Source organism: Astatotilapia calliptera, chromosome 11 (genome assembly GCF_900246225.1).
Source record: "Astatotilapia calliptera chromosome 11, fAstCal1.2, whole genome shotgun sequence".
Classification (NCBI taxonomy): domain Eukaryota; kingdom Metazoa; phylum Chordata; class Actinopteri; order Cichliformes; family Cichlidae; genus Astatotilapia; species Astatotilapia calliptera.
The window spans coordinates 3,484,428-3,494,969 of record NC_039312.1 but is presented as its reverse complement, the minus strand read 5'-3'; the positions used below and the strand labels follow the sequence as shown (position 1 = coordinate 3,494,969).

The 10,542-nt window shown below is 47.2% G+C and overlaps 1 protein-coding gene across 8 annotated transcripts in view; it reads right to left on the bottom strand.

The window, feature by feature from the left end:
- Nucleotides 1–280: 280 nt before the first annotated feature.
- Nucleotides 281–10,542, bottom strand: part of ascc3 (activating signal cointegrator 1 complex subunit 3) — a 141,264-nt gene continuing 131,002 nt past the window's right edge. For 6 of the 8 annotated variants that reach the window (XM_026185174.1, XM_026185177.1, XM_026185176.1 and 3 more), the window contains 5 exons: nt 4,909–5,060; nt 4,266–4,407; nt 3,180–3,386; nt 2,313–2,488; nt 991–1,939 (listed from right to left, as the gene is read on the bottom strand). In XM_026185174.1, coding sequence (XP_026040959.1) covers nt 1,798–1,939; nt 2,313–2,488; nt 3,180–3,386; nt 4,266–4,407; nt 4,909–5,060 — 819 coding nt within the window. In that variant the 3' untranslated portion in view covers nt 991–1,797. Of the gene's footprint in view, nt 452–990; nt 1,940–2,312; nt 2,489–3,179; nt 3,387–4,265; nt 4,408–4,908; nt 5,061–10,542 lie in introns of those variants that run through there. The other 2 variants (XM_026185180.1, XM_026185181.1) reach the window with 2 other exon arrangements.

The window sequence follows — 10,542 nt, the reverse complement described above, 5'->3', positions numbered from 1 at the left end:
CAGCTTCAAATACCGGAAACTTTTTAAAATTATTATTTTATGTATTACTGTGGGGTCTAGCTTCCAATACAAAGCGCCTGCAGGCATCGTGTAACTTTGTGCTGAACATTGGGGGTCCTGACCCAGATTTATTTATTTATTTAAATAAATAAATATGTGGGTCGATTCCCAGATGATTAAACATGCAACTGTTTTGCTGGTAATACCAGAAACGAGTAAAGAAAATCAACACCCTATTTATGCAAGATAATACATAATTTTATTGGGGGGGGGGGGGGGGGTATATTGGTTGGGTCTGATTATGGGGGGGGGGGGTCATACCCCCCCATGCCCCTGGAATCACGCCCCTGCCTGGAGGCGCTGGCTGTTGTGATTTGGAGCCGTTTGGAGCTTCTTCCTGCTGGGTCTCTGTTGACGCCCCACACATGATGTTTTCCTTACTTCAGCTGGTCTGAGGATTTAAACCAGGATTAGAATCAGGATCATATTAGGGGCATATTCTATATGTTGACACGCTCACTTGCTTTTCATGAATTTACAGTGAAATATTATTTCAATAACTGAGTGTGAAACACCCAAAAGAAAAAGCCTTCAAACTTTTGGCCTAACAAAGGAAACCGAGCACGAGCTCATTTGAACCTGCATGTTCATGTTTATCTTTCATCCAGCGTGGTTCCTGCTGCCAGCAGCTCTGCGGTGGACAGTGTGGACAGAGTGGACAGTGTGCTCTGTATGGATGTCTCCTGGTCTGCAGTCTTGGCTCAGACCCGCCCACCGTCACCTGCTTCACTCGACACTGCTGCAGCCTCCATGTTTTATTCCAGCACGAGGTCAGTTCATGTTTTTCTGTGGTGTCACTGACTGAACCTAAATAGACTTTTACACAGTGTATGCATGGTGTTCACAGCACATCAGACATGACTGAGCTGTAAGCAATCACTGAGAACGAAAACTCCAAATAAACAAGTGAATGAAATGAAAAACGCACAATTACAATTTGAAGCCACACAAAACACTTTATTCAAAACCAAATGTAAATTCTTTAATGATTGGCGGCACAGTGCTGCTCACGGGGTTCATACACATCCACACAAAGGCCACAGACAGCAGCGTTAGGCTCAGGGCCTCTGAAGCATGCAGCGGTGAGGGAGGAGGAAGCTTTGTTCACACACCTGAACTCAAAGCACTTCATCCAAACAAACACTTCTGTTTCCACATCTGATCCAAAACGATTTGCACATTTTCTGCCCTTCACAGAAATCTCTCACCCACACTGGCTGCTGCTCCAACACGAGGCCACAGAAGGTTTGTCACACTGCGTTTCCACATCCACACAGGCACGGAGTCAGGGAAATGTATGATCCTGTTGTTGAGCTGAAGCTCCACAGCGTGCTCACCTTTAACACAGCTTTGTGTTACTGTCAGCCCACAACCTCCCAAACACGACAGCAACCTGTTTGTGTTCGGTGATGTGCTTTGGTATAATCTGTACGATGTTCTCTACAAATCAGGCACAGAGCTACATTTCACAGCTACACAGCTGCTGTTCGAACGTGTGCCGCCATGCTTATATATCTGACACCACACACAAAGATCCGGCCAATCAAGAACGGCGCAGCAGCAGACTCTTGTTGGATGTTGCCAATTAAAAGTTAAATGAATGAGAATGAGGCGGTCCTTGGCACCGGTGCACCACAGTGAGCACAGCCACAGTGCGTGAGAAAGAAACGACGTCACTTCCAAGGTCAGCAAAGCGGTGACTGACAGACGTCGCCGACGTGACACAGAGGTACTTCCTCAGCCCAGGGACAGATCCGAATGTGAGACCTCGCTGTTGACCTGTGCAGCGATGCTGGCAGGCGTTACGTTCAGGTGAACATCATACTGCTGGTCCAGACCCAGGTAGCTGTCACTCATCAGGTACAGCGTGTAAATACACCTGAGAGGAGGAAAAACAGGCCTGAAAATCACCTGAGACAGCGACAGAGTGGAAACTGTGTTCACGTTCATTTCTTTGCTTCTACATAAACTTTTAAAAAGATAATGAGGAGAAGCTGAGACACTGCGCAGGCCAGTGATCTGGCACAGAGGAGCCGATCAGCAGTGAGCTGCTGGACTCACGCAACAGTGTAATTTCCATTTTACCACCACTAATCCCTCCACAGTCCACGCTGCGCCCGAGGACTGATCGGCATGACTGGTGCATCGCATTGACAGCCTGCAGGCACGTCGTAACGTGCTACATAAATGTCACAGTATTTCACGTTCTGCCTACAGACCAGTGCGCTCAGTGTGTGGGAGACCAGACTTACTTTCCGGTCCTCTCCGGGGTGTAGAAGGCCATGGACACGGCCGTGTGGTTACGCACGTATCCCAGCCGTTTCACAGCCAGCAGCTCCCTGCGATCCACCTCCCCCAGCACGAGGAACCAGCCCTCATCCTTGGCCTTGGGGAACCTGGGAGCTTGGGCCTTGCTGTCCTGCCTCCTCTGGAACAACACACATCGTGCACACTCTGAAGTTTGGGGAGTTTCACATGTTGGATGCTATTATTAAAACAGGGCTGCCTTAACGTGGCAGGTAGGAAACACTGCATGACCTCACGTCTAGCATGCACCACCAGTTTAATTCAGTTTGATTTACAAAGCATCCAATCAGACTCTATGCTTCACTTCCTGTAGAGAGCAGAGTCACTGTGTGGTCTGGTTTCTTCAGCCTCATTGAGCAGTGCTGGTATATTTCTATGCTTGACTGGATTTTATATTGTTCTTGTGTTTTGTGGATTTAACCTCCAGAACACGCTGAGACGACATGTTTCTGGTGTCAGAGCTCGGAGAGGAAACTTTGTGTTTCTCCTAACGTCTCCTCGACGGAGGGGTCCGCCCAGCCCCGCTGTAACGTCTGAGGTGTGAGCGTGACGACAGGTGAGGCTGACAACATGCATCTCACTTCATTACTCACGAGCTACACATTCAATATGTGACTGTTGAAAGTCCGACTGTCATCACTCTGTGCAGGCCGAGTTTGCTGCTCTCTGCAGGCTTGTACTGAGCACTACATGAACTATTAGCTAAAGCTCGTCCCAGCAGCCTCTGGGGTCAGCGTCTGCTCAGCTGCTAAATAAGCCACTGTGTTCAAACTGGGAGCAGCCGCCTGTTAGAGAATATTGTGGATACTGACCCTCTGCTGTCCCAGATTGAGGCGTCTCAGTGACACCTGCAGAACATACTCCTGGTCAGCGTGGACGTCCAGCCAGCTGCTCTCCTTCCTGAGGTTAGCTCCTGCTGCAGGGATGGGACGCTCCGTCTGCTCCTGGCTCTCCTCCCACCAGCCCTTCATGCTCATCTCAACTTCCAGCACTGGGAGATGGCTCAGGAACGACCACGCCTGAGGAACGTTGGATTTACCATGAACACAAGCTGTTTGTGTAACACACAGGGCATCCTGAATCTGCAGCACTTTATCAGAGCTAACGGACACACGATCACACACACTCATTGTGACACAGCTGTGTTCGAACCTCATTGGAAGAGCTGGTGAGAAGCTTGACAGGCTGTACAGTGGAGTCACATGTTAGCCAGCAGTGGAAATGATTGGATGTTATCTACACTGATATATGTTTTAGCGGACAGGAAATCACCTGTTGTTTGCAGCATGAGTCCAGTCAAAGCTGCAGACGTGTGAAAGCGAAGCTTAGAAATAAAATGGCGAGTTGTGACGCCGAGGCTGCGGCGGGCCTCGTTAGCTGCTTGCAGGACAGCTGCTTCAACCCAAAGAAGCTGCCAGGAGGGAGGCAGAGGACAAACGCAGACAGAGGGATGAAAACAAAGCAGAGCTAGGAGGCTGTGCGGCCGTCTGACTGGGGGGGCACGGAGGGGAAAAGCTATTTATGTGAGGATTACTCTTCCTGAGACAGTCAGACAGGAACGCTGCTGCACATCTAATTATTTAATTAGAGAGGCCGCCACACTGCAGGCCGGCGGGGAGCTGGGGGTAAACGTGGCGAGGGTGGGGGCAGCAGAGACGGCGATTGGGTGAAGCTGCAGGGCCTGCTGCCGTGCCCGGACACTCTCATTACTGCTGCAATTAGCACTTAAACTGGAGCTGTGATCGGGGATCCTGGCGTATCGCTGTGACACTGCTGTGTGTGATCTGCATGGACCACGCGGGGCACAGCCATGCTTAGATTGTTCCATCATCTCTGCAGCAAATCCAGACTGGCTGCTTCCATTTGCACATTTAGACGAATCATTTCTGCAGCCTTACCTGAGCAGTGTGACTCGGATGAAGCTGTCGGGCCACCATAGCAGAGAAGACGCTTTCATTTCCATTACAGGCAGCGATCAGCTCAGGAAGTCCTTCGATCGGCTCGTTCAAACCTCCCTGCCCCTTCCTGTTTCCCCTGTTCCTAAAACAGGAGGCATCAGAGACAAGGTTGGCTCTTACCATTAAAAGGACACAAGTGTCCAAATGCAGGCTTCGTGTTTGTACCTGAGTGACTGCACAGTGTTACTGAGACTTACACCTGAAGGTGGGAACAGCTTCAGGCTACAGGTACATCACCCCCTCCGCCTCGCCCTGTCCCCAGCATCCTCCTTCACCCCGTCCACGGAGCTTCTCTGTGCTCTTCCTCTTTCCCTCCTGCCTGCAAGCTCCACCTTCAACATCCTTTGTCCAATATGTCCACTACCCCGTCCCTGCACAGGCCCAAGCCTGGCCTCTCTGACTCTGTCCCTAAACTCGACCTAATCTTCACTCTCAGCTTCTAACTGTGAAACAACACTGAATCCTTAACTATACTCACAGTCACACATTAGGATGATTAAAGGCTTTTTTACTTGAGATGAAGGATTCGTTCCCAAAATACCGAAGCAGGACACGCTGCACAGCGAGCAGAACGACGATTTACCTGAACAGGCCGAGGTGTTGCTGTTCTACGTGTGGGAGCGTCAGTAAGGAGGAGTCGTGCAGCCAGCGGCCCTGGACGATCATTTGCACAAGATTGCAGATGCTGATGGCTGTGACGAGCCAGCCTTCATTGGCAGCTACATCCAGCATTGCCTGAAGCAAACACAGAAGACAGTTCCTGGCACATAAACACTAGGGGTGCAACGATATTCGTATCGATATTGAACCGTTCGATACAGTGCTTTCGGTTCGGTACGCATATGTATCGAACAATACAACATTTGTAATTTATTTTATCAACTTTCCTTCTGACGATGCTGTCTGTGTGGAGCGCTCAGTGAATCTGCGTTCGACTACTCCGCCTAGGCTGCACTGTCGAGCGCAGATTCACTGAGCGCTCAACACAGAGCATAGTCAGGAGGAAGAGCGCAGGGCAAGCTAGCGAGACAGAAGTTAAGCTCTCCTTGCAACATGGACCTCCCCCACCCTCATTCAGATCTGGCGTTTGGAATTATTTTGGTTTTCATGTGACGTATGACCCTGAAGGTAAGCGAGTCATGGACTAAAGTAAAACAGTATGTTGGATGTGCCATGCAATGCTCAATTACATGGGTGGGAACTAGTGTGTTAGCGCAGTTAGCTCGTTAACGTGTTGGCCGTCTAGCCCCATGCACGGAGTGATCGGCGGTAGCTCGTTAACGGAGATTTGCCGTGTTGTGGCTTTAAGGTCATTTCAACGAGATTAACCTGAAAGCACTAGTGGGAACACAACGAATATGACTGCACATTTACGCCGACATCATCCTAGTGCAAAGACAAAAACAACAAGCATGCTACTAACTTTAGCCGAGTCATTTAGACAGCTGTTAGCACATGATTCTCCTTATGCTGCTGAGAATATAGCCCAGAAGAAGCGGATAGTATAGCTTTTATTTTGGAAAGAGACATTTCTCTGTAATAAACTCTCTTTTCCAAAGATGAGTGATTCCTCAATCAGATACAGGGCTCGCAATATCGCTAGCCCGACGATTTTTTCAGTCGGGCTACCAAAATCTATCTCTTCCCTGCCCGTCGGGCTATTGTAGGAAAAATATATGTCAATGCTTTTGCATTCTTTCAGAAATGTAGCTGGGTAATTATGTCATTGGCATCGGTGATCCACTGTCAATATGTGACATATTGAAGTCGCGTTTGAATTTGCGCTTGTTTTTTTGCTTTCACTTTGCAATTGTGCGAACTGTGTATAGAGAGCGACAGCACTGATCTGTGAGTGATGATAATTTGTGCACCAATTCCTCTGACATCGTCTTATTAATCGTTAGCTTACTATGCAAACATGACAAGTGAAATCTCCCGCAGCTTAAACATGTGAGAGGTTGATCGCGCAGAGAATCGCTGAGCTTATGTGAGTGTGTGTGTAAAAGCAGCAGGAGAAGTTATGACAAATCAGACTATAAGGCAAAAAGAAAGTGCAGCTTTATGGTTTCATGGACAAAAGAATTTCTGTGGCTGCAATATGACGAGCTAAATAACCAGGGCTGCACATAAGTGGTCCGCAGGTGCGCATTCGCTGTCAAAATAAAAAACACGCACAAGGGTTAGGGTTAAATTTAAAAACTGTACTTTTGAGTTAAAATATATATTTATAATTTTAATAAATGACAAATTAAAAAGGCATGAACATTTTTTTGTATCGAAAAAATATCGAACCGTGACACCAAAGTATCGAACCGAACCGAACCGTGAATTTTGTGTATCGTTGCACCCCTAATAAACACAGTCGTGAAGCCGTCAGCCAGCAGAGCTATGTGACACAACAAATGACTACAGGACATGTTTGAAATGTTTCAATGGTTTTAATCTCTCGGCTTGCAGCTGGTGTGACAGTAGAACAGAATCTAAACACACTCAGCCGCGTCTCCTGACGTCTTCGGCAGCTCCCTTCACTCTGTGGTTGGCTTTAAGGTGGCTGAACACAAACGTTATTAATCTTCATTTGCAAAGTCACACTTTGAGTACAAAGTCCAGAGAGTGAGCTTCACAGAGGGGATTCAAATGATTGATCGAGCACATTAATAGCAGACTGTGGCCAAAGTCCTAGCAGGGCTTCACCCAACATCACCAGCTGATCAGAGGCCCTGTGAGCAGTCCACGTGGAGCCTGGGTCCAGGTCTGGCTTCACTGAGGAGACCAGCGAGGTACTCGGGTGCTGCTAACAGCACGTGTCCGCTTCAGTGTATCAGCTTGTAATGAGGTTACATGCACTGCATTAATGGACGGTGTTAGCCATGGCAGCCCACAGACCCACCTCCACCCAACTCTGTTGTCCTAACATCACAGCAGCGTCTCTTCTTTCTCCGCAAACTAAGAAGAGCAGGAGCACCAGCCCCCATCATGTACACTTTCTACAGAGGCACCATCGAGAGCATCTTGTCGAGCTGCATCACTGTGTGGTTTGGAGCCTGCAATGCGTCCTGTCATAGAACCCTCCAACGCATAGTGAGAGCTGCAGAGAGGATCATTAGTGTCTCTCTCCCCTCCCTCCAGGACATTTACAGCACCCGTCTCACTAAAAAAGCCCTTTGCATAGCGGCTGATCCCACGCACCCAATGCAAAGCTTCTTCAAGCTGCTGCCGTCAGGGAGGAGACTGCGGAGTCTCCAGGCCAGGACCAGCAGGCTGAAGGACAGCTTCATCCATCAGGCTGTCAGGAAGCTTAACTCCCTCCCGATTCTGCCCCCTCTCCCCTCTCTCCTCCACGGTCTCACTGAACTCTGTCACACACACACACACACACACACACACACACACACACACACACACACACACACACACACACACACACACACACACACACACACACACACACACACACACACACACACACACACACACTCTCTCTCTGACTCACTCACTGGCCTGCACCAGTTACCAGTCACTTTGTGGAGCATTGGACTGCTATTACCTCATAAGACTTTGTTGTTACACTTTCTCTTACCGTACACTACTAAATCTCCATTTGCACTATTTGCCTATTTGCACTACTCTGCCTGGTTTACACTCAATGTCATTTACCCATTATATTGTATATTGTATAGCTTTCTTGTTATATGTAAAATTGTATTTATTTAAATTTTTACTTTTTAATTATTTTACTTGCATTTTTAATCACTTTTATATTTAAATATATTCAAATGTTCATTTGCTATTTATCTAGGGATTGAGAGTAACGCAATTTCTATTCTCTGTATGTCCTGTACATGTGGCAGAATCGACAAATAAAGTTGACTTTGACTCTGTTGTCCTAACATAACGCAGACGCTTCAGCTCACAGGACTCTGTGTCACACTCAGAGTGGATCACTGTGGGAAGCGTCCACTCAACTGAGGGTGGATCATTCAGACTCACAAATAAATATGCAAGTCTGTCTTTCCATTCGACATATTCACGTTATGTGTCAATAAGCATCAATAAAAATATACATTCACACAATAAAAAGCCTCATAAAGGAGCTGGAGATGAGAAGAATGTCAGGACAGCAAAGCAGTGAGCACATCCACGAGCTGCACTAACACACCGTGGAAAATCACAAGCACATGCACACAAACATCCAGCGGAGCTGTGGACAATGGCTTCCAGCCGCCACTTCACTCCAAACAGACGCACTGAGGAGCTCAATGAACACCACTGGCTTCATTGTTGTCAGCGTTACCGACTCTATTAGGTTTCTAATGTTAAAGACTGTCAGCTGATCTCTGCAGACGCCACACAGCGAGGGTCCAGCCGCACAGCTAACGTCTGACAGTGTTGGGGAGTAACGGAGTACATGCACCGCCGTTACGCATTTAAAATACAAAATATGAGTAACTGTATTCTGTTACAGTTACCGTTTAAAAAGGTGGTATTCAGAATACAGTTACTTTGTTGAAATAAATGGATTACACGGCGGTACTTTCCTGTTTCATTTTGTCGCGGGTCAGGACTGTTTGGGTTTTGTTTGATAGGTACAGTGGGGCAAAAAAGTATTTAGTCAGCCACCGATTGTGCAAGTTCCCCCACCTACAATGATGACAGAGGTCAGTAATGTGCACCAGAGGTACACTTCAACTGTGAGAGACAGAATGTGAAAGAAAAATCCATGAATCCACATGGTAGGATTTGTAAAGAATTTATTCGTAAATCAGGGTGGAAAATAAGTATTTGGTCACCTCAAACAAGGAAAATCTCTGGCTCTCACAGACCTGTAACGTCTTCTGTAAGAAGCTTTTCTGTCCCCCACTCGTTACCTGTATGAATGGCACCTGTTTGAACTCATCATCTGTATAAAAGACACCTGTCCACAGCCTCAAACAGTCAGACTCCAAACTCTATAAATAAATTCTTTACAAATCCTACCATGTGGATTCATGGATTTTTTTTTCACATTCTGTCTCTCACAGTTGAAGTGTACCTCTGGTGCAAATTACTGACCTCTGTCATCATTTTAGGTGGGGGAACTTGCACAATCGGTGGCTGACTAAATACTTTTTTGCCCCACTGTATGTTCTGTTGTTCCAGGCGGCAGCGTTACGGTTGCCATGGTTACAGGGTGACGCTCTCTCTCTCTCTCTGTGTGTTTCCTGGGTGAGAGAGGCCTTTTTGTTGTTGTTGTTGTTGTTGTGCTAAGCTAACAGGCAGAATGCTACAGGCATCGCTCTAAAGCATGTAGCCTGATGGGCGGTGTAGTCCGTGCTGCAGGGAGAATGGACTGCCGTACCCGTGATGTGTCTGTGAGTGCGGGAGGGAGAAAAAGGAAAAGTACGAGCTGTCACGGAGCAGAAACGGGAGCTGGAAGCATGTAAATATAATAATAACCACAGCAGCCAAGAAGAGTGCCTGACGAGCCCAGCTGTAAGTAAGCTATTAAGACTCGACTGTACGCTGTGTTCATGTTTTCCTCTGAAACAATAAGTTCTGTTGCAGCAGCCTTTCAACGCCTCTCTCTGTCTCTCGCTAGCAAAGTGACCCAGACAACAAAGTAAAGCTAGTTTTCAGCTACGAGCCCGACGTATTAGCCAGAGGTCCCTTTACTACGGTTCGGAGCCGCGGACCTTCAGTAACAGTAATAAATCACATTCACGTAGTTGTAAACAGCATGATAATATATTAAGTAATCCAAAGTATTCAAAATACGTTACTCTCATTGAGTAACGTAACGGAATACGTTACAGAATACATTTTGGGGCATGTATTCTGTAATCTGTAATGGAATACATTTTAAAAGTAACCTTCCCAACACTGCTGACAGTCGGGTTATTGATGAGATGGATCGGCTACAAATCACATGCTAATATTTCACATTCCCCTTATGCTAAACATTATCTACAGCACTGAGCCCCCATCAACACGTGAGCACCGTGCATGTGCAGCACATCACTCAACACCAATATAAGCTACCACCATTTGGCTGTAGGTGTGGGTTAGCATTGTGTTAGCACTGTGTTAGCACTGTGTTAGCACTGTGTTAGCTCAACTCCTGCTTTTATCAGCTGGAAGGGATTATTACCACACTAAATGAAATCTTCCACATTCTTCAGCATAAAGATGTAAGAGGGGTGCTAACACCTGTAGCCTGCTTACACACAGACAGACACGG